This window comes from Triturus cristatus, chromosome 1_1 (genome assembly GCF_964204655.1).
Source record: "Triturus cristatus chromosome 1_1, aTriCri1.1, whole genome shotgun sequence".
NCBI classification, from domain to species: domain Eukaryota; kingdom Metazoa; phylum Chordata; class Amphibia; order Caudata; family Salamandridae; genus Triturus; species Triturus cristatus.
In genome coordinates, this window is record NC_140579.1 from 85,964,098 (window position 1) to 85,989,435 (window position 25,338).

General features: G+C 46.5%; 1 protein-coding gene across 2 annotated transcripts in view; it reads left to right on the forward strand.

Moving 5' to 3' along the window:
• LOC146869542 (amine oxidase [copper-containing] 3-like) overlaps positions 1-23,991 on the forward strand; it is a 97,984-nt gene extending 73,993 nt beyond the window's left edge. For both annotated transcript variants that reach the window (XM_085604300.1, XM_085604236.1), the window contains one exon: positions 21,554-23,991. In XM_085604300.1, the coding sequence (XP_085460426.1) occupies positions 21,554-21,838 (285 nt within the window). In that variant the 3' untranslated portion in view covers positions 21,839-23,991. The remainder of the gene's footprint in view (positions 1-21,553) is intronic.
• The last annotated feature ends 1,347 nt before the right edge of the window (positions 23,992-25,338 follow it).

The following is a 25,338-nucleotide window of genomic DNA, read 5'->3' on the forward strand; positions in this document are numbered from 1 at the left end:
CCCGCCAGATTTCCATTCTAGTTTCTACAGAACGCGTTCAAGTTGGCAAGACGTCTCTGCAATCCAGTTCAGTGTTTACCGAGCACCAGAGGGTTGACAGCATCAACAGGCCAGCTGTGGTCTCACCACCCAACTTTGGGGAATGACCCTTCTTCACCGTAACCAGCTGGATGGGTTCGTCAACGGTATATGAATGAGTTGAAGGAAAGTATCCAAGTAAAATAGGCAAGAGAGAAACTAGTCTCGGTGAACCTGGAAACTACAGCGAACGACCCTCGACAGCCCCCCTACACTTCGCAAACCCTCGCTAATACCCGGATGTCCTACTCTCTTTTTAATGTACCTCCTTGGACGTGTGCAGTGTCAAACATGGCCAGGAGGAAGCAATGCTGAGAAACCCTCGCTCTCATAGTCCCTGTTCCCTTACAGGCAAAACGTGGAAGCGCTTAGAATCAGGCGACCTCCGGATTCGAAGCGCTACACAAGAGGAAGGCTCAGAAGGATGCCTGACCCCATACACAACGCGCCGGGCCACGAGTGTGACAAAAGACGGTGTTTGAGTTGTGTTACAGTGAGCACACAGTGTTGGAACCCAGCGGCGCACCCCTGTCTAACCCCCCTCCTTTACTAGAAACCGCATAAATGGAAATTAAAAATTCATTTCATGCATTTACTAATTTATTTTATGACAATGTCGGGAGTCGGACTGAATTACTGGCTGTTCCCATATCTCAACTCACGCTTGGCGTAGGTTTCCAATGGAGGCGCGTGTGAAGGACACACACGCGAACACACACGTGCACATATATGCACACAAACACATATACACACAGGCAGCAACACACATAAACTTATGTAAGCATATGCACGTACATGCACACCAATACGCCAGCCATACATACACATGTAAACATGTATACACACCAACATACACAAACACATACATGCACGCCATTATGGAGCTACAGGTATAGGTATACACACAAACACATATGTACACATCCATGCAGACAAGCACACTGACACACTAATACTTGCATACCATCACACCGGCCATACATACACATATAACACACACATGTATACACACCAACACACACATGCATACACAACTATGCACACATACAAACACACACATGCATTTACACACACATATGAACATATACAAACACACACAGACATGCATAAACATATGCATATACATGCACACCAACACACCAACCCCACATAACATATAAACAAGCACGCACACCAACATACTCAAACACATATACATATACACAAACATGCATACACAGACATAGGTATACACACAAACATATGTGTACACATCCATGAAGACAAATGAACACAATGACACACCCATACTTGCACACCAACACACACATGCATACACAAACATATACACATACAAACACACACACATGCATACACACACAGATATATACATATAGACACACACACTATGCACACACACGCTTCTCCCATACTGTCTCAGGGGAAGAGTCGGTGTCAGCTGTCTCCTGGAGGGGGATCTCGCATGAGACAGTAAAACTCAGAGACATGTGGCGGTGGGGAGAGACAGACATGCCTCCCTTTAATTGTGTTGTTGCAAGATGGTGACTATCTTCTGCCATTGGTGCATTCAGATAAGCGGCAGGAAGTTCGTCGGACACATGCACTGGTTTCAATTACGAGAAAGTGGGGTGAACGTTTCACAGATCGGGTGTGTGTCAACACGTGTTTCTCCTTCACGGCAAGGCCAATCAGTACGTTTTGTTTAACCGTGTGGTCATGAATCTTTTAATTGCATTAGTGAGCGAGTATGGATGTAAATAAAAATATAACACTAATACCACATTTTCTGTCACTCTTGTGAACAGGTTTGCTGTGAATGTATGAATGAGAATGGCGTTTTAGAATACGTTGCATGGAAAAGGGTCAACATGGTGTATACGTGTTTTTTGGTGTTTTTTTATTTGTTTTTAATTTATTTTTTATTGCATGGTTAACGTCATGATATACCGGATTCGGATGCTTCATTGCAGATCAGTTGTTTGGCCCGTGGTTATTTACGAGTTTGGGAAATACTTTTTTATTCAAAAAAATTTAATTGAATTGTATTGTTTCGACTCTTTTTGTCTCTGCCCTATCTCTTGGCTGCGTCCTTACTCTCTCCCATCTTCTCTCTCCACCTCTTTGCTACATGTTCTCTCGTAATGTTTTCATTTTCCCCAACTCTCCTCTTTACTCTCTCTAATTCTTTTTTTGCTCCTTTTCTGTCTCTGTCCCTTCTCTCCTCTTTCTCTCCCCACCTGTGCCTTCTCTAACCCCACTCCTCTTCCTCTGCCCGCCCCCCCATCCCTCTCTCTCGCAGTACTGCAACATAGGCAGCACCAGGTCTCTGATGCCTTCTCAGTGTTGGCCCTGGGGGTGGAGGAGGTAAGTCAGCCCCCCAAGTGAATCCCATTATCAACAGATAGTGAACCTCTATTTACCAACAAGTACGGAGCGGTCTCGGGTGACGGCTGATGCGAACAGTGATCTGCTCTCGGCCCCGGCAGGGCCTGTGGGGTGGGGGCATTACCTTACACTAGGAGAGGAAGTAAAAGTGATATCCTCCCCTCCCCCCCACTCCACCACTGTCTCTCCTCACCCTCCACCTCCCTCTCTCCTCCACTTCTGATTCCCTTCCACCTCGGTCTCTCCTTACCCTCCAGCTCGGTCTCTCCTTACCCTCCACCTCGGTCTCTCCTCACCCTCCACCTCGGTCTCTCCTCACTCTCCACCTCGGTCTCTCCTCACCCTCCACCTCGGTCTCTCCTCACCCTCCACCTCGGTCTCTCCTCACCCTCCACCTCGGTCTCTCCTCACCCTCCACCTCCGTCTCTCCTCACCCTCCAACTCTGTTTATCCTCACCCTCCACCTCACCCTCCACGTGTCTCTCCTCACCCTCCACCTCACCCTCCTCACCCTCCACGTGTCTCTCCTCACCCTCCACGTCTCTCCTCACCCTCCACGTGTCTCTCCTCACCCTCCACACATGTCTCTCCTCACCCTCCACGTGTCTCTCCTCACCCTCCACATGTCTCTCCTCACCCTCCACACGTGTCTCTCCTCACCCTCCACACGTGTCTCTGCTCACCCTCCACACGTGTCTCTCCTCACCCTCCACACGTGTCTCTCCTCACCCTCCACACGTGTCTCTCCTCACCTTCCACATGTGTCTCTCCTCACCCTCCACATGTGTCTCTGCTCACCCTCCACACGTGTCTCTGCTCACCCTCCACGTGTCTCTACTCACCCTCCACACATCTCTCCTCACCCTCCACACGTCTCTCCTCACCCTCCACACGTCTCTCCTCACCCTCCACATGTCTCTCTCCTCACCCTCCACCTCACCCTCCACGTGTCTCTCCTCACCCTCCACGTGTCTCTCCTCACCCTCCACGTGTCTCTCCTCACCCTCCACGTGTCTCTCCTTACCCTCCATGTCTCTCCTCACCCTCCACGTGTCTCTCCTCACCCTCCACGTGTCTCTCCTCACCCTCCACGTGTCTCTCCTCACCCTCCATGTCTCTCCTCACCCTCCACATGTCTCTCCTCACCCTCCACGTGTCTCTCCTCACCCTCCACGTGTCTCTCCTCACCCTCCACACGTGTCTCTCCTCACCCTCCACACATATCTCTCCTCACCCTCCACACGTGTCTCTCCTCACCCTCCACATGTGTCTCTCTTCACCCTCCACGTCTCTCCTCACCCTCCACATGTGTCTCTCCTCACCCTTCACATGTGTCTCTCCTCACTCTCCACACGTGTCTCCTCACCCTCCGCCTCACCCTCCACATGTGTCTCCTCCTCACCCTCCACATGTGTCTCCTCCTCACGCTCCACATGTGTCTCTCCTCACCCTCCACACGTGTCTCTCCTCACCCTCCACACGTGTCTCTCCTCATCCTACACGTGTCTCTCCTCACACTCCACGTGTCTCTCCTCACCCTCCACGTCTCTCCTGACCCTCCACGTGTCTCTGCTGCACGCCACACACTGCTGCACGCCACACACTACTGCACGCCACACACTGCTGCACGCCTCACACTGCTGCATGCCTCACACTGCTGCATGCCTCACACTGCTGCACGCCACACACTGCTGCATGCCGCTGCATGCCACACACTGCTGCACGCCTCACACTGCTGCACGCCTCACACTGCTGCTCGCCGCACACTGCTGCACGCCGCACACTGCTGCATGCCGCACACTGCTGCACGCCACACACTGCTGCACGCCACACACTGCTACACGAAACACTGCTGCACACCACACACTGCTGCACGGCACACACTGATGCAACCGGCACACTGCTGCACACCACACACTGCTGCACACTGCTGCATTACTCACTGCTGAATGCTGCACGACACTGCTGCACGCAGCACACTGCTGCATGCAGCACACTGCTGCACGCCGCACACTGCTGCACGCCGCTGCACGCCACAGTGCTGCATGCCTCACACTGCTACACGAAACACTGCTGCACGCCGCACACTGCTGCACGCAGCACACTGCTGCACGCCACACTGCTGCACGCCGCACACTGCTGCATACCGCACACCGCTGCACGCCGCACACTGCTGCACGCCGCACACTGCTGCACGCCACACACTGCTACACGAAACACTGCTGCACGCCACACACTGCTGCACGGCACACACTGATGCAACCGGCACACTGCTGCACACCACACACTGCTGCACACTTCTGCATTACTCACTGCTGCATGCTGCATGACACTGTTGCACGCAGCACACTGCTGCATGCAGCACACTGCTGCACGCCGCTGCACGCCACAGTGCTGCATGCCTCACACTGCTACACGAAACACACTGCTGCACGCAGCACACTGCTGCACGCCGCTGCACGCCACAGTGCTGCATGCCTCACACTGCTACACGAAACACTGCTGCACGCCGCACACTGCTGCACGCCGCACACTGCTGCATACCGCACACTGCTGCACTCCGCACACTGCTGCACGCCGCACACTGCTGCACGCGGCACACTGCTGCACTCCACACACTGCTTTTATGCGAGTTTATGCTACTGACACTGTAAATGACAATGCCTTTTATTTGTTTTAAAACCAAAACATAAATAAAAGGCATTGTAATTTTACAATGCCAATAGCTCAAACTCTTATAAATGCGAGACCTATTTCATTGCAAATGCTTGTATTTTACTGATGGTGGGTGGAGTTTGACCTGCTATCGGGGCCTGAGACCTTTAGTTTTTTAATAAGAATGGGGCCTGGTTTTCTGTATGCGTTTGTGTTCATTGGTTGTATTGACAGCGGGGTTATAACGTGCTGCCGCTGTAATGGGCTCGGGGCCCGAGTCTGTTGCTAGTGTCTGGGACTGCAGTTCTTATCATAATGGGGGTTTGGTCTGTTGCTTGTGTATGGGGCCATTACCCCCTCATACGACCTCCTCTCTAACACACTAGTATTTTCTTTATTTTAATTGAATAAAGGCCCCTCCCACCTGCCTCCATGCCTGCTAGTACCAAGACCAGACACAACAAAAGAGAAGGGGTGGGAAGGGACATGATTGGGACGGTGTTCTGCTTGGGTTTTCGGATCAGATAGAACTCGCTCATCAGAGCCTCACTAACCCAGCCAGAACGTTACCCCCCTCCCTAGAACCTATTTACAATCCTACAACCACATAAATCTATCACCTAAGGACAGGGGATTCCTACTATGCATACCAAGATCTCACAATTGGCGGCCTCGCGATCCCATACGGATCCAGACCTTTCTGCCCATACGACAGTATCACAAGTGGCGGCCTCGCGGTCCCATACAAACCCAGACCTCTCTGCCCATACGACAGTATCAGCACAATTGGTGGCCTCGCGGTCCCATACGAACCCAGACCTCTCTGCCCATACGACAGTATCACAAGTGGCGGCCTCGCGGTCCCATACGAACCCAGACCTCTCTGCCCATACGACAGTATCAGCACAATTGGCGGCCTCGCGGTACCATACGAACCCAGACCTCTCTGCCCATACGACAGTATCACAAGTGGCGGCCTCGCGGTCCCATACGAACCCAGACCTCTCTGCCCATACGACAGTATCACAAGTGGCGGCCTCGCGGTCCCATACGAACCCAGACCTCTCTGCCCATACGACAGTATCACAAATGGCGGCCTCGCGGTCCCATACGAACCCAGACCTCTCTGCCCATACGACAGTATCAGCACAATCGGCGGCCTCGCGATCCCCTACGAATCCAGACCTCTCTGCCCATACGACAGTATCACAAGTGGCGGCCTCGCGGTCCCATACGAACCCAGACCTCTCTGCCCATACGACAGTATCAGCACAATCGGCGGCCTCGCGATCCCCTACGAATCCAGACCTCTCTGCCCATACAACAGTATCACAAGTGGCGGCCTCGCGGTCCCATACGAACCCAGACCTCTCTACCCAGACGGCAGTCTCATACGACAGTTCATCCTATGATCACCATAACATACAAAAAGGGAATCAGTCTCACTATTCATCAGATCACACAAGGATTGCCAGTTCGGGCATAGCCTGTTCTCAGGTTTGAGGGGCTCCTCTTTCCCTTATTCAGTTACCACTTACCTGATCAGGGTTAACATCTGTTCATGTAGCCGCAGCTGACTAGAAGAATAGGCTACCCTCTTATACAAGAACACGCAGCACATGTTGGTTCACTACAAACTGGATACTTTATTACTCATTGCATACACAATCACATAACATTACGATATAACACATAACCTGCAAAGAAAAGTGAAAGATTAAGTTGTACACTCTAATAAGAAAGGGTCGACATCACCTTAGTAGTATGTAGCCTGCACTCAGTGGTCATCTAGGCTCCCTTCTCGTCTGTGCCTCGGCTCGCCTGGAATCACCCTTCTCCGAGTCACTGGGACCTCTTCCTTATCGGCTACTCTCTCCTCTCTGGCTATTCTGTTAGGAAAGCATCTTTCTCTCAGTTCTTCTCCGCCTTCAAGATGGCGTCTGTCTTCCCTGGAATAAGTAGTAGCTTTACTGCTAACGGCTAGATGCCGCCTACGGACTGAACATGTAACTGCCTCAGACTTTCACTAATATAGAGGTGCATTTCCTCATGGAAAATTCCGGCCCGTAACCTGCCGCCCACCAAATTCTTGTACCTCCCCGTACCAAGGACACGTTCCCAGCCGGCCGGCCTGATGTAGTGTCTTCGGCATGAAGAAAAATACAATCCTTCGATAAGGGCCGGCCTGAACCGGTTCTCTCCAAGCGAATAACACCTCATAACTAAAACATTACATTTGACCTAGAAGCATCCCAAGCTGCCGGAGCAGAAAGAAAGATGGAGTCTCTCCCGTTTGAGGCCTACCAGGCCTGAATTCAGCACAGCTCCATGAAATACCCTCACTATAGGACAGGTTATCCCTAATACTAACGAATCTATCCCCTAGGCTATGTGTACAAGCCCTGATCTATGGGGAAGAGCACAGAATCATGTCGAAGTGCCTAGTAAATAGGCTCCATTCACTACTCTAACCCTTAGGCTTGAATGGTAAGAGACTGAAGTCACATTCAATCACTTGTTAACACAAGAAGGCCAGGAAAATCGAGCAGAACATTTCACCCTTGACTTCAGTCTATTAAACATTCATTAAACAGAACTAACATCTGTGGAAGAATAATACGAAACAAAACTAACTGATCTATGTCTAGTACCAGGTGTGCAGAATTGAAGTAGTGAAGGAATACACTGAATAAAGCAACAAATGGAAATCAAAATGGCGATAGTAATCAGAATACCTCCTAATATTTGACGTAACAAATGCAAATCAGGCAACCAATTAAAGAGCCAGTCAAACCAGCCCTGATCAATGTGTTTTCTAACTTCTTCTGTTAAGTCATGTAGCTTGTCAATGTGAACCTGAATGGATTTTGTATGATCCGACAGGTTAAAACAACAAAGACCCTCAAAATCAGAACAATCGTGTCCATGTTTAAGCAAAAGATAATCAATAGCCGCTCGATTTTGTAAGATAGCCCTTCGTTCACCCTGGGCGTCTAATAGCATGTCAGACAGGATTGTAGAAGTATTATTGATGGATTTTGACATCCAGCAGGCCATTTTCCCAATAGATTTGGCATTATAAACTGCCAAAGCAGGAACACCAACAATTGAAACAGCCAGGCTAAGGTATTCAGACTTGGAATATAAATGCAAAGATGAGTCACAATCCTCCTGTAACCTCACTGTATCTCGGATCACACGAGAGTTGGCATTCGGATGTGAGGAAAACATGAGGAGGCTCAGTCTAGTAATGGCACAAGGGCCTCCAGAAATATTTGCGGGGATATATGGCCAGGAAGTATTACCACATGAGAAAAGCCATCCGGCAGGTAGTAACATCGTGCGATAGTGACTGGGGGTAACTACCATACTCTTACAAGTCATGTTGTTCTGAACAGAAGTACATGTTTTCGGTGTCCTTTGAAAGCACAAAGTTCGTTCATGAGCGGTGAATGAGGTGGCACCTTGCAATTTTAAACGCATACATTCAGAAATCGCATTAGGATCACAAGTAAGGAAAAAACATAAATCGCCTTGTGTGATATTATAGGTAACTATTTGGGACTGGACAGGCGGTATCGGGTCTGACAGTACAGTACACAAGCGGCAATACTCATGGGCAGCGAAATCGCCCAGAAGAACATTGGGACGAGCATTTGTTATATTAAAAATATGAGTCAGTGTCTCCAATGAAGCAGGGACAGCAACCAAACAGGTTGCCAATATATCAGTTACCGATCTCATCGGTGTCAAGCAGAAATGAGGGGTCTTCGTCACTTGCTTGGCCAATGTAACCCAAAAGTTTGGCGACGAATCCCACGCAGCGAAGGAACGCGACACTCGGGTTTTCAACTCATCCCGGGTTGATGGGATCCCTCCTCTCTCGTCGCACCAGCTCGAAAACAGCCCGACGCCGACACATCCTGCAGCAACAGTCCAAAGAATGATCTGAAAGAGAATCAAATACAGGCATTATTCATTCTCGTAAGTAACATTTGTCAGCCGGGACTGCTTCCCAGCTATCTTTCCCTGGTCTCATAACTAAAATGGTGTTATCTTGACCGGTTGCAATGACCTCTGCTTGTTCAGGGGGATTCTTAGGCGACTGCACCCAAACTCTGGCCCCAGGATTATCTGTAGAGCCAAAACCTTTCTGGCCTCGTACAGTTAGCAACGTTGGGGCAGTGCCTTTTACCATCTCACCACTGAAGACAGGCATTATTAGCAATTGAGCCACTCGGTCAGTTTTATGTATCAGTAAGTCAACCTCACTGCTATTCAGCAGGAGCACCTTAATCTCTCCCTGATAATCACTATCAATGATTCCTCCAAGCACCTGAATGCCTTTTACAGCCAGCCCCGATCTAGGGGCAATTAATCCGAAATTTCCAGGTGGTGTCTGAACACCAACACCTGTCTCAATGATGACTCGATCTTTACTCTTTATAATGGTGTCATCCATGGCATGCAAGTCTAAACCTGCCGATCCTGGGGTCGCTCTGCATGGAGCCAAAGCTCCGGGAGCAATCTCCCAGTACATCACAGTCTCTCTGATCTCGTTAGGTTTAGCATCAACATTCGGAGGAAACAAACGCATAAGTGGGGATTCAGCATTTAGAAAAGGACGGTTATTCAAAATCAATAGCGCTTGAGGCAAAAAATCTCGCCAATTCTTATACTTGTCATCTGTTAATTTGCGAAGTTGGTCTTTTAGCAGGCCATTCAACCTCTCCACAAGACCCGAGGCCTGTGGATAATATGGTATATGAAATACCCATTCAATACTGTTTTCCACACAGAATTCCTGTACCAATCTTCCACGAAAATGGGATGCATTATCAGATTGAATTTGGAATGGCACACCATAATACATCATAATCAATTCCAATGTTTTAATAGTATTCAATTGGGTAGCTTGCTTACAGGGAAGGGCTACCAACAGTCCACTGTATGTATCAACAATGGTGCAAACATATTGACAATTCCTACTCATAGGAAGTGGACCAATGTAATCAATCTGCCAAATTTGAGCGGGCAATTTCCCGCGATGTAAATGACCTTTAACAATTTGGGGCACTTTGCGCTGCCTGTTATGCTGACAAATGGGACAATGTAGAATAACATTTTTAATTAAATCTAGGGGAATATAAATTCCTCGATCAGCAGCCCACCTGCTAGTGGCTTTCTCTCCAAAGTGTCCTGCTTTCTGGTGGGCCCATTTCGCCAATCCCGCAATATCAGAATCTTGCGTGTCCACCACTGCCTCAGCAATTTTAGATTTCTCATCTGCAATGTTATGAAAGAATTTGTCAAGAGAGTCTATCGGGGTATGAGCATCCACATGGAAGATTGTAACAGTACTCTGTGGGAGCATTTCCCAAATCTCCTGCCATAATTCTTTTCCCCACAATTCTTTGGAATGGATTTTCCAACTATGGAAATGCCAAGTCGGTAACCAAACTGCCAGTCCATTGGCAGTAGACCAAGAATCAGTAAAAATATGACATGTGCCAGGTAACTCTTGTTTCAGAACTTGATAAACAGCATAGAGTTCAGCAAATTGACTGCTCTTACCCTCACCAGTTGTACTCAGCAATTTTTGTGTGATCGGATTATAGGACACTGCCTTCCAATGCCGTTTCGTCCCTATGAACCTTGCTGAACCATCCGTAAACCAGACATGGTTTCTGTCCTCTGCGGACAGATCATCAAAAGGTTTACCCCACTTAACAGGAGATTCCTGTACTAAAGGTACGGAACATTCACTCTCAGTTTCAGTTGATGGCGCCCGTGCCACCTGCTCATGCAAAGATGCAACTCCTTTTTGTCCCACACGTGCCCTGTCTTGTATATACCATTTCCATTTAATCACACTTGCCTCTTGAGCGTGTCCAATCCGGTGAGTTTTCGGCGAACTCATAACCCACTGCATGATAGGAATTTCAGGTCGCAAAACTATATCATGTCCCAAAGTCAATTGCTCGGTATCCACCAGAGCCCAATAACATGCAAGTAACTGTTTCTCAAAAGGTGTATAACGCTCACCAGCATCAGGTAACTTTTTGGTCCAGAAACCTAACGGTACTCTACTCTTGCCTTGTTTCTGCCACAAACTCCAATTCGCATAAAGGCCTTGTACAGACACATTCAAATCCACATCACCATCACATACAGGCCATAAATCCAGAGCATGCTGAATTGCTTCTTTTGCCAGACTGAACGCATCTTGCTGTGGTTTATCCCATTCAAATGCATTCTTTTTACGAGTGACACGGTACAAAGGGGCCAATATTTGACTCAAATGAGGAATATGCTGGCGCCAAAATCCAAACAAACCAATGAAGCTTTGGGCTTCTTTCCTATTTCTCGGAACTGCAAAATCAAGAATTTTCTGTTTAACCTGAGGGATCACTTCTCGGTGCCCTTCATGCCAATTAATACCCAAAAATTTTACAGCTTGGGACGGACCTTGTAATTTATCCGGGTTGATTTCCCAACCTTTCTCACGCAGGCACTCAATGACTCTATCCAATTGGGTCTGAACTTCCTCTCGTGATTCGCCTTGGATCAAAATATCATCAATATAGTGACATATCTGAATTTGTGGATGAACCGGTACCTCAGCCAGATGCTCTGCCACCAGCCGGTGACATATCGTAGGACTATGCACATAGCCCTGAGGAAGACTTCTAAACGTCATCTGACGCCCGTTCCAAGTAAAACTGAATTGTTCCTGACACTCAGGGGCAATCGGAATCGAAAAGAAAGCATTAGCAATATCAATGGACGCATACCATGTACCTGGATGTTTTTGGATTCTTTCAATTAGGGTAATAACATCCGGTACTGCAACAGTCAAAGGGGGTGTGTGTCTATTCAATTCTCGATAATCAACAGTCATGCGCCAAGAATTATCACTCTTACGTACAGGCCAAACAGGATTATTCCAAGCAGAAGTAACTGGAGTTATAACTCCTGCATCCACCAACTCCTGAATAGTGGTACTAATCTCTTCATGACCACCTGGAATACGATACTGCTTCTGGCGAACCACTTTTGTCGCCTGGGGAACTTTTATGGGGGGCATTCTTAAACGACCAACCCGTACAGGCCTGGACGATATATAATGTTTAGTTCCAAATTGGTAACATCCATCATCTAAATGCAAAGTCATTCCTTTCAAAATATCAATTCCAATTATGAATTCTAAGAGTGGCACTACTAATACAGAGTATTCTTTTCTAGGAATTCTACCTATTCTCATTTCAAGTAAGGTTTGAACTGCGGGAGTTTCCTTTCCACCTAATCCGGTAATTGTAAAAGGCTGACCTTTAAACTTCTTTGATTTTCCATGAATAAGAGTGGCCTCCGCTCCTGTATCTACCAATGCTCGGGCCCTTTGGATATTACGATGTCTCCAATAAATATCAATATCTACATAGGGTCTATTATCTCTGTGAGCCCATCTGTGTACTGGAGCTTGACCTATTTCCTAGTCCTTTTTATTGTGTTCCGTGTACCAGGATAAATCAGGATAAAGACTCTCACGGTACCTAGGTATCGATACCTCCTGTTCATATCCATCTCCATTACGAAATGGATTACTGTTCCCTGCATTGTACTGCGGGTTTCGATCGGCCAATATGTGTCAATCCTCTCTCCTTCTCAACTCAGGGGATTGATCCCTATCATCTCTACGTCTGCTGTTAACATAATCATCTCTCCCCCTCTCTCTTTCCCCCACTCTCTCCCTGTCTCTCTCACGACGGGGGGACAAATCACGCACATAACGTCGATCATCACGAAGATCAGAGCGCCCACGGCGGTCGTCATCACCGCTACCGTCGGAAAAACCACGATCACACTCAGTTGTCCGAACACGCCGGGCACCCTCCTTTTGATCCAAGCCACGTTTGCGAAACATTTCCCACAAACGAGAAGTGGTCTCACCATCAATGTCCTCCTTCCGCACACCATCAGCCATAAGACCAAAAAACATATCACGTCTAGTAAGTTTATTGTCACCAGGAGTACGAGTGTCAGGCCGGGATTGCCGTTCAGGTTTAAACCACTCACCCAACTCACCGAGTTGGCGTACCGATTCCAGCACCACAGATAACATGTTACCAGTCTGATTAATCAATAAAGTCATCATAACCTGCTTATAAGCAACAGGGGAAGAACGAATAATACGATTCCGCACAGAAGATGTCAAGAAACCATCAAGCAACCTGTCAGCAGTATTCAGAAAAATTGCCGTTTTCATCACCTCCTCTTTGAGACGTTGCGTAGCATCGCGCAAAGTATACCACGGTTTGTCATTCACAGGCCAATCAGATTCAGTAGGATATTTTTGATTACAACCCTCAGTCGCCAATTGAAGCAAAGAAATTTGACCACCAACATTAAAGTTACGAAAATGATCCTGTACAGTAGAATCCGAACTCAAGGAACAAAACTTCAAACAATCGCCAGCATCCAACATAATGCCAGCAGCGCCCAGTTCATAAAGGCGCACCATCCATGTGAGTAAGGACTCACCAGCTCGCTGCCGAAATCTTTGTAAAATATCACTAATTTCTTGTTGAGTAAAATCCTCCAAAGAGTCTAAAGCAATACCATTCGGAGCACCGGGAGCCTGCTGCAATTTCTGCCGAAAAACCGGATGCACCGAGACCGCGGGACGAGCAGCACAAGGAGCTCGACCAGTACACGTAGAGGAACAATCAGTGTAAGAAGCATCGACCCCACTCGAAGGACGAACGCAATCATGGAGTGCACCATCAGAGGCGCAAGAAGCAGACTTACAATCACGGCCGGAGCGAGAGGACTCGCGCTTGGCAGACTCCTCACCCGAGGAAGGAGAATCACTCGAGTTCCAGATATTACCATCCCATTCATCAGGATTCCAATCCAGTCCGGCTTTCGCCACGACCAGACGCACCTTTCGCTTCGAAACCCGACCACGCCGATTTTTGTATTTATAACGAGCAATTCGCACAGCCGCCCTCTCGGCAATAGTTTGGTACGTCTCAAGTTTGTCAGCAAGTAACTTATTTTGACACCGCAACAAAGTATGAGCATTCTGAATCTCAACAAAATTCGCTTCCACATCCTTATGCACATTCTGTAACTTCAACAACCTCTCATGCAGGATCCTGTACGCAGACAGAACAATCCAACCTCTGCGCCCCAAAACGGGAAGTTCATCACCCTTAGATACCGGCGCCTTCTGTAAACAAGTAATCACATCAGCCGGCTCCGCCAGCTCCAAAAAAGAATTCCAATTCTCACTCAAACCAGTAGAATCAGCCCACTCACGGGCTAAGGCTTCATAAGGCGTCGAATCCCAGCCGGGAATATCAACGGGTAACTTAAAAGTAGATTTCGACTTTCTAGAAAACATGTTTGAAAATAAAGAAAAAGAGAAAAAGAAAAAGAAGAAAGAGAAAAGAAAACTACACTCACAGTTACGTAAAAATAATATACAAACGAAACCACGCACGCACCAGAAGCAAACACGATACAACCACAACGCACACAGGTTTCGTAAACGGTTCGTGACGCCAAATGTTCTGCTTGGGTTTTCGGATCAGATAGAACTCGCTCATCAGAGCCTCACTAACCCAGCCAGAACGTTACCCCCCTCCCTAGAACCTATTTACAATCCTACAACCACATAAATCTATCACCTAAGGACAGGGGATTCCTACTATGCATACCAAGATCTCACAATCGGCGGCCTCGCGATCCCATACGGATCCAGACCTTTCTGCCCATACGACAGTATCACAAGTGGCGGCCTCGCGGTCCCATACGAACCCAGACCTCTCTGCCCATACGACAGTATCAGCACAATTGGTGGCCTCGCGGTCCCATACGAACCCAGACCTCTCTGCCCATACGACAGTATCACAAGTAGCGGCCTCGCGGTCCCATATGAACCCAGACCTCTCTGCCCATACGACAGTATCAGCACAATTGGCGGCCTCGCGGTCCCATAGGAACCCAGACCTCTCTGCCCATACGACAGTATCACAAGTGGCGGCCTCGCGGTCTCATACAAACCCAGACCTCTCTGCCCATACGACAGTATCACAAGTGGCGGCCTCGCGGTCCCATACGAACCCAGACCTCTCTGCCCATACGACAGTATCAGCACAATCGGCGGCCTCGCGATCCCCTACGAATCCAGACCTCTCTGCCCATACGACAGTATCACAAGTGGCGGCCTCGCGGTCCCATACGAACCCAGACCTCTCTGCCCATACGACAGTATCAGCACAATCGGCGGCCTCGCGATCCCCTACGAATCCAGACCTCTCTGCCCATACGACAGTATCACAAGTGGCGGCCTCGCGGTCCCATACGAACCCAGACCTCTCTACCCAGACGGCAGTCTCATACGACAGTTCATCCTATGATCACCATAACATACAAAAAGGGACTCAGTCTCACTATTCATCAGATCACACAAGGATTGCCAGTTCGGGCATAGCCTGTTCTCAGGTTTGAGGGGCTCCTCTTTCCCTTATTCAGTTACCACTTACCTGATCAGGGTTAACATCTGTTCATGTAGCCGCAGCTGACTAGAAGAATAGGCTACCCTCTTATACAAGAACACGCAGCACATGTTGGTTCACTACAAACTGGATACTTTATTACTCATTGCATACACAATCACATAACATTACGATATAACACATAACCTGCAAAGAAAAGTGAAAGATTAAGTTGTACACTCTAATAAGAAAGGGTCGACATCACCTTAGTAGTATGTAGCCTGCACTCAGTGGTCATCTAGGCTCCCTTCTCGTCTGTGCCTCGGCTCGCCTGGAATCACCCTTCTCCGAGTCACTGGGACCTCTTCCTTATCGGCTACTCTCTCCTCTCTGGCTATTCTGTTAGGAAAGCATCTTTCTCTCAGTTCTTCTCCGCCTTCAAGATGGCGTCTGTCTTCCCTGGAATAAGTAGTAGCTTTACTGCTAACGGCTAGATGCCGCCTACGGACTGAACATGTAACTGCCTCAGACTTTCACTAATATAGAGGTGCATTTCCTCATGGAAAATTCCGGCCCGTAACCTGCCGCCCACCAAATTCTTGTACCTCCCCGTACCAAGGACACGTTCCCAGCCGGCCGGCCTGATGTAGTGTCTTCGGCATGAAGAAAAATACAATCCTTCGATAAGGGCCGGCCTGAACCGGTTCTCTCCAAGCGAATAACACCTCATAACTAAAACATTATATTTGACCTAGAAGCATCCCAAGCTGCCGAAGCAGAAAGAAAGATGGAGTCTCTCCCGTTTGAGGCCTACCAGGCCTGAATTCAGCACAGCTCCATGAAATACCCTCACTATAGGACAGGTTATCCCTAATACTAACGAATCTATCCCCTAGGCTATGTGTACAAGCCCTGATCTATGGGGAAGAGCACAGAATCATGTCGAAGTGCCTAGTAAATAGGCTCCATTCACTACTCTAACCCTTAGGCTTGAATGGTAAGAGACTGAAGTCACATTCAATCACTTGTTAACACAAGAAGGCCAGGAAAATCGAGCAGAACAGACGGGCAGGACTTTATTCGGGGTAATGAAGATTACCGATAAGTAAATGGGATATTAGTTTTAACTGAAGTGGTGATGAAATCTTCAAAAGGAGAAACATCCATTACAACGCAGTCATTACAATGACCTACCTTTACAACGCAACTGTTACAATGCAACTGCCTTTACATCGCATGCCATTACAAAGCATGCCATTAGAATGCATGTCACTACAACGCATGCCATTATAACGCATACCATTACAACGCATTATAAGGTAAGTAATGGAGATTTGTTGAGCATGAGCGTGGGTATGGGTTTTGGGGTGCATGGGAATAGTAATTTTTACCCCTACACTATCCAACAGTTACCCTACTGTTGCCCTAAATGTATTATGCGTTGTAATGGTATGTGTTGTAATGGAATGCGCTGTAATGGTAGTTTTAAAAAATACATTGTAATGACGTGTTGTAAAATCATACAATGTAATGGTAGTTGCAATGTAAAGACTGCATTGTAACGTCATATATTCCTTCAAAATGCATGGACAAGTGCTGCCCCGTCAGACTAAGGGACTTACTGCCGCAGGGGCTGAAGGGGTGCACTGTATAGCTCTGATTTTGACAAAGGATGCTTCAGCAAAGTCATCTGAAGCCCCTGCATGCGAAGAGGACACAGGTTGTGAAATCAAAGGTGTGCAGAGTGTAACATTATCTATTGTTTGTATTACATTGCTAAATGTGCATGAGCCAGAGGGATTTATGGGCTGCAATTCCAAGAGAAAGCTATAACTGGATTTCAGGAGATGTGTGGAAATTAATGGGAGGCCAAAGCACAGCATTTTACTTCCACAAAGGTATCAATTTAATTGTTGAGCTCTAACTATGTGTATTAGGTAGTAAAATAATGGGTAGGAGAGAAAGACGGAGGCGTGAAGAGGGTTTGAAGGGGGAGGTTGGCTCTGTAGGGAATGACACAGAAGTCCTGCAATAAAAGACACAGAAATGCCCATTAACTCAACATGTGCAAAAGGCATACTTTTCCCAATAACTGATGGTGCACATAGATGGGGAAACTATTTGAGTGGTGCGGTTTAAAGACTTCCGCAAACAATATGCATTCTGACTAGTTGGCCCAAACAGGAATGGTGGGAGAGAGACTTGTCCCAAGATACAAGCAATGATACATGCATCTAAGATGCATCTGTTGGATGTGCAAATCTTAGTGACAATTGTTACATGAGGACAGAGTTTGGGGTACTGAAGGGCTGCAATGCATCGAAAACTTTAACCATGCGTCGATATTTTAGTGACACGTCAATCTGAGTCACGAGTAGGTATCACTGCAGCTTTGAAAGGGGCATATCTGTTTAATTCTATTTAAGGTGTGTCTGGCAGGCAAGAATAGTAGACACTGAAGACAGACAATTGTTGCCAGTCACACCAGTCTACCAAAAATCTTCTGCAAAGACCAAAAAGTTGCCTGCATCATCCTGCCAAGAATGCACCCCTTGCTTTCATCTCAATTTATGGGAACGAATATTTCATTGGAAATGTCTAACTTCTTTAGCCAATCCTCATATGCTCTTCATCAAGCTCTACTTTCATCTCCTATCGTGCACATGCTGATCTCATTTTGATAGTCGAAAAACACAATTATGTTCATGGTCTCCATAATCACCTCCAGATTCTACTTAATCTGGATGTAAACTCTTCTCTCTTAGGCAGAGTGCAGGCCCACCTGCATTTGAATCCCTTTTTATAAGGTTTCTCTCACTTGACCTTCCGATAATGCGATCTCTGAGAACTAAATATGACTTCAAGTAATAGCTTTGGACTCACCAGCACCGTCGCGACTGACTCCGTAAGCATTTCATACAGCCACTCTGACATCTCTCCACTTGACTCTGGCGGAGCAGAGAATTGAATTCAAATCCCATGATTCCATATCTCTATATCGGCTCCATATACCTCCAGCAATTGCCCCGTTTGACGTCACCTGTTCAGGTCTCATAAACCAGCTGCTGCAGCTCAGCTTATTGAGAAAAATTAAAACTTAGTAAATAAGCAGTGAAATCTAGCAAGGCACAGGGTAGTGTGTCAAGAAGAAGACCATCAACGAAGAGCGTCAACCAACCCAACCATGGTCAAACGTCTTAGTCAGGGACGTTTTCCACAACTGACAAATCTAAAATAAATAAAACGTGTCACCTTTAGTTTCGTACTTTTAGCTGATCAAATTTAATTATTGCCCGGTTCTTCAGTTTTTGAAGTTCCTTGATGGTTTCACAGTTCCCTTCAGTAAGAGAACAGAGGAGATACATTTGTTGGTCAAGAAGCATTGGTTCAAACATTTCCCTACATCATATTTGTTGTCTTACTGGAAAATCTGAAGTGAGTTGTGTACGACATGGGCCTGTAGCTTGCCATGCCGTATGAGCTCAAGTTCCATGAGGTTCAATAATAGAGAAACACTTTGGGGGTTAATTATGCGGTAAGACAGTGCTTTACAGTTGTGGTGCCTTACTCTTCTGGTCGAGATGTATATGCTTGGTCCCTTTCTGTAGTGGCATCAAGAAGCAAAACATATTTTATGGGATGCTGCCCAGAATAATGCCAGGAGCAGCAGACAATCATTTCCACCGATCACATTTCATAGTCCCAGCAATCCTTTCAGAGGTCCTGTTATGTGTTCACATTTGTGGAAAGGAGCTTTTTTGATCTTACAAGTTGCGGCTGAGCCTTAGATGCTCCCTGCCATGCTTTCCTCTTCAGACTCTCCTTTCCTCTCCGTTGTTGGATATGCAGAGGCAAGCACAACCACAACAGTGATGCCACTAGTTGGCACTGCCAGTTACCATTGAACATCTGTGCAGAAGATGTGATAGAGTTTGCTACCGACCTATTATTTAAATATCCCCTTCAGTGTCCTCAAATTGTTCAGATCAGGTGGTTCCACTGTTAGCTTGTGGGAAGATAAAGATGATCAAACTAAGATTATTTCTGGGCTCTGGATTGTTCCCGTTTTCTCGCATTTCTTTCCAGTGTACTTTGGGGGCTCCTGTTCCCCACAAGCAGCCACTATATGGATAAAAGTGTTGTTGAGATTATGATGTCCATAGATTTGAGCTCTCACACTAACACACAATTGTGTTTCATTATTGACATTGTCTCCTGTTCTCAACCTACTTTTTGAGAGAACTACTCAATTAGATCAGTGTTATGATCCCTGGCATAAGTCCTAGGAACATTTGTAAACAGTCACGTTTGATTGCTGTGTTGCTTGAAATTGGAATTCCCTGAAAAACAGAAGACCAAAGGCATTTGGCAGAACAGGAACAGTTTGTTTACTTAAACAGTTCAACAGAACAGTTACAGGCAAAAGGTCTGAGGACTGTCTCAATTTACATTGAGTTTGAGGTTTCTTTATATATAATATTACTACAGTAAAATAAATACAATACAATACAATAGCAATAAAAGGTTTCTGGTGTACCATATACGATGAGGAAATTTGTTTGCTGTTTAGGGTCATAAATTAATGGTCAATGGCTGCTACAGGTGTGTCTTGACCTGCATTGACACGTAAATCACTGATGGAGGGCAGGTGCAAAGGGGATGAAAAAAAAGTGAATACAATTTTACACAGTTATTAAACAAATCAATATTTTTGGTCTCGACACGCCCTGCTCTCGGTCTTCGGGGAGGGGACCAAGATCCCTGTTTCCTCGCCCCTCGAGGACCGCATACTTGACGGACATGTCCCTGATAGTACTATTTCTTTAATTTATAAAAAATTGATTAATCACCGGGCGGATCTCCTGGTGCGCCTTCGGGAGGCTTGGACTGGGGATGGGGTCGAATTGGACGACGAAGATTGGCAGTCTGCACTGTCGTCCCCCAAGGAGGTTGCCATTCCGGCTCGTCTCCGGTTGGTACAGCTCAAGATTCTCCACCGGGTGTATGTGACGGGTCCGCGCTTGGTCTCGATGGGATTTTCCGACGACGGGCTCTGTAAGCGAGGCTGTGGGCTCGGCGCCACCTTTCTTCATATCCTTTGGGAGTGCCGCGAGGTGGCGGACTACTGGCGCCGGGTCCACACGATTATGGGACGGGTCACCGGGGTTGTGCTGCTGCCGGAGGTGCGTCGCTGTGTCCTGAATGTGTGGGAGCCCAATGACTACAGCGCGGCTCAGACTCGGTGGGCGGCCCTAGGGAACATGATTGCCAAGAGGGATATAGCGCAACTTTGGGGCGCTCAACGGCCGCCCACCGTGTCAGTATGGAAGGAGAATATGGACTGGTGTATGTTTCGGGAGAAGACAGTGTATGTGGCCCGTGGCAAGCCGGGGGCGTGGGGTAGAATTTGGGGTCAATGGAATGCGTATCGCGGAGGCATCTGTACGCCCCCCTGGTAGACACTGATATCGCCATGTCCCCCTGACCCTTGATGGCTCCTGGCGCTTTCTGTAACAACTACATATGGACGTTCATCTCCCTTGACCCCCTTCCTCCCCCCCCCCTCCGTCCCCGGCCTCCCGGTACTCCTCTCTTTAGCGGATTGCTCAAATGTTCTGACTGGAGTTTCCCGGGGGGAGCCTGATCCGCACTGGTATCCCTCATAACTCGCCTTTTGTTGTTATTGTTTTTCCTTTTGTTTCTGTTATTGTTGGACTGACGCTTGCCGTTCTTCGAGAACTATCTTGAGCCACTGCGGGGCAGTGCCCTGGGAACTGATTGTAGCCTTGATATGTGTATATTTCCTTATGTACCTAGCGGCCGGCCCGGGTGGTTGTAGGCCCATACTTGTAACCGTATTATTGTTCAATAAAAACTTTTTCAAAAAAAAAAAAAAAAAAAAAATATATATTTTTGGTCTCTCATTTCTCCAGGACCTGGTTGCCTGGATCACTGCTGGCTTCCTTCACATTCCACACTCTGAGGACGTTCCCAACACTGCGACGGCAGGAAACTCAGCAGGTTTTTTTCTGAGACCATTCAACTATTTTGATAAAGACCCTTCCCTCTACTCTCCTGATGGGGTCTACTTCCGAAGTGACCAGAAGTACACCACCTGCGAAGTCAACCAGCTCGCCTGCCAGTTAAAGGAGTCTTCATGTCCCCTAAAACGCCCGCCATTCACCTACGATGGGTTTCAGAACATTGTAACGATATAAGCATCATCGACTAAGCCACCTGCATAAGTGGCTGGCAAATTCTAGGCTCGTGAGAGCTGGCATTGCCGATGCTCAGCCTCCAAGACATCTGTATCTGGAGGGCCACGCCCTATTGTTAACCAATCCGCCTTGAGGTCACCTGAATACAAATGTTTTTTTTCCAAATTGTTTGCTGATTTCCTTGGCCTGCTTAAAAGTACACGTTTCTCTTTTATTCTATTGAGCATGCAAGTACTATGCTCATTGGTCTTGCTGTAGCTCAGAGGTTTTCAAGGAAACCCCCATCAAAAAATAAGCACCTTAATTGAAACTTGTAGGCCCATCCAGCCTGCCCATTCCTACCTCCCTCCGTAAAACTCTATAGCCATATTACCACTTTTAAACTCTATAGTCGTATTATTGTTTAGTCAGTACTGATACTAACACTAAACCTGGGAGCATTTATATATTTTCACACTAATCTATTCCACTGGAATTCACTCTCACCTCTCTTACTCAAGGCAGCTCACAAGGTTTCCATAACTTTCTAGTCTGGAAAGCTGATGCAGCTAGATATAGGGAGGTTTTAGTCAATATTATTGGCCACACCTAAAACAATCCTAAGCGTACCTTCCGACTGATTGAGCAGTAGCCAATCATATTGGCTTAAACAACAAGTTGCTCACATTGTTTCAGTCCTCTTTTAGGTCGAAGCCTTCCAGACAGCTGCTAAAGACATCTTGGGGACATTCAGAAAGCTTCCTTGGGAATGCATTCCACCCGTGGCTTACCATTAGCTTTGTTTGTTTGTAACTTACATTTTCTGACCCTCTATTTGCTGGCTTTATTTGGTTTAGGCTGTGCAGGGTGAGTTTGTCCCTCCCAGGGAGCAAAGCACACCAACTCTCCTTGTATTCTTCCATGAGTGGGCCTTTCTGTAAACAGGCCTGTAAATCTTGTTCTTATCTCGTCACATTCACTGTGCATTCAAAGACAAGGGTAGATGCTAGAAGGTGGAGGTGACCTCAGACACATCCACTCTGCTGGACATATTGTGTGTTCTGTGGGGGTGGTCTTCAGGAGCATGCAATGGGCAGTACTGTTTGAATCAGGTATTGAATGAGTCACAAACGTGGAATGAACATGCTAATGATTGCTGCAATGTGTGTATCTGTTGTCTTGTATTTTTAAATTGGTGGGTGTTTACATATGTCTCAAATTATATGTATAGTTTATGGTGCATATGATTTGCATACTCGTAACAATTCTTTACAGTATCAAATATACTGCTGTAGTAGGTATAAGGGGTCTCTTTGGGGTGTTCTCAGTGTGATTACAGGTAATAAAATGTGTTTATTTGTTGCACTACTTGACAGTAGTGGAGTCTCAACAAGCACTGGGCTTTCTTTTCACTGTTAGAATTATTGGTGTCACCTCTTAAGTGCCTCTAGAAAGAATGCGTGAGCTACATTTCGTAGGAGCAGAATTTAAAAGTATTTCTTTCAGCGGGTTTACATCCACAAATTGCATGTAAAAATTCTACACCTGTATTATTCCTTACAATTTGTATGAAATTTTACATTCTATCAAACTTTACTTACTTCCATCCCCTAATTTAGTTTTAAGTGCACCACGGTTTCCCTTCTCCCTTCTGCCTGCCTTTTATGTTACAAGTTGTTCTAAATATCATGCCTATTCATCTTAACCTCTTTTTGGAAACCATAACTCTCTTGTTAATTCCAGCAAGCACAGAGCCCCTTACAATCATCAGATCTGTGTCAATAATACAACACAAAGAAACTGGCATGAATGCATGGAATGCGTATTCAAAACTAGCCCCAATAACTAATGGACTGACCACTAACTATAGGCTCCTGGGTAGCGTGCTACTCACTGTAGAGCACTTCAATGCCTTGTCAGGGATAGGAAGTGCTATATAAATGCAATTTAAACAATTTAAAATTAAATATCAGTCTCTGTCTTCTGATGGAGCTTTGTCGTTTACTTTTCTTTCTCTTACTTAAAAGTGAGAGGATTTATGTGACCATCTTGTTGGATACTGGGGTAGTAAAGAGTTTTTTCTAGCACACAACAACATTTAAATGAATTGTGCAAGTATTTCAGAATATATCAGAATTTCGAACGCACAAATAAAGCACATTTTTTGTTCATTCTGAAGTGTGTTGGAATCAAATACTTTGATATGATCAAAACAAGTCAATGCACTAGGTAATGCCATTTCCACACATTATTGTATGTGCGCTGTATAGTTTTATTAGTAAAACTGTATGTTTCTGCAAATGTTATGGTCATTTCAATTGAAAATGTGTTGTCTGTAATGGCATTTTACCACACTCTGCATATTCTACTCTACATCACTCCACTCTACTCTGCACCACTCCACGCCACTCACTACACTCTACTTTACACCACTGCACTCTATTCCACTCTGCACCACACCACTCTATGCCACTGCCCCTTATTGCCACTTCACTCTGCACCACTCTACTCTAGTCTGCACCACTTTACTCTATGAACTCTACTCTCAACTTCCGCACTCTTTTTCACTGCACTCTACACCACTGGAGCAGCTAGTCACGCATGGACCTGGGAAACTCGGCAGGGCTGTACTCAGTGGTGCCCTTGCAGTTTAAGCGAAGGTCATGATTGGCTGTAATTTTGGCATTGTATCTTCAAAGAAGGCATGTTTACATCCTGATAGGCACATTCGGGCTAGGGAAAGAGGAGCATTGCAATTAGGTGTGACCAGGTCCCACGGTAGGCGTTGTTCTCCCGCTGCCCCGGTATACAGATGGCCATGGAATTTACCGAGAACCCAGCCATTTCTGGGCTCCAACAATCTCTTGTCTTTTATGTTTATATAGTCTTTTGAGTGATTTAAGACCAGATTTTCTATTTATGACTTAAACATGGTTCAATGACTGTTGCTCCCGACATATAAATAGCCATTCTGTAAGGATACTTTTTGGTGCACTTGGAAGGGGTGAAAAGGAAGGGTAGTGAGGTAGCCATTGCTTTCAAGCATGTGTTTCACTGCACCAGTTTTTGCTGCCTGAAATATTGGGAGCTGAGGGTCTAGGTTTTCGCTCGGTATTTGCCCAGCTTTCTTTAGCTAGTGCCTGGATTTACCACCATGTGGGGCAATTTATTAAGTCGCTCTTCAAAGCTCTGACCCTATTAAATGATAATTTTATGCTGCTAGGGGGCTTCAATTTACAAACTGATAACTACACATAGGCTAGCCTGCATCCTGATAGATATGCTGGCTTCCCTTAATTTCACTCAAGTAGTGACCCCCCAACCCAAAAGGAAGGACATACTACTCATCTACTATTTTCTAACTTTCCCATTTTGGTTGAAGAGCCCAGGTAGTTTCTGGTCAGACCATTTTCATATTCCTTTTCAGTGGAGGTGGACCACTGGAGACAATCCTCACAGGCCAGGAACTCCCATAGACAAGCCTTTCGAGCCTGCAATAAAATTAAGTTGAAATAGATTAT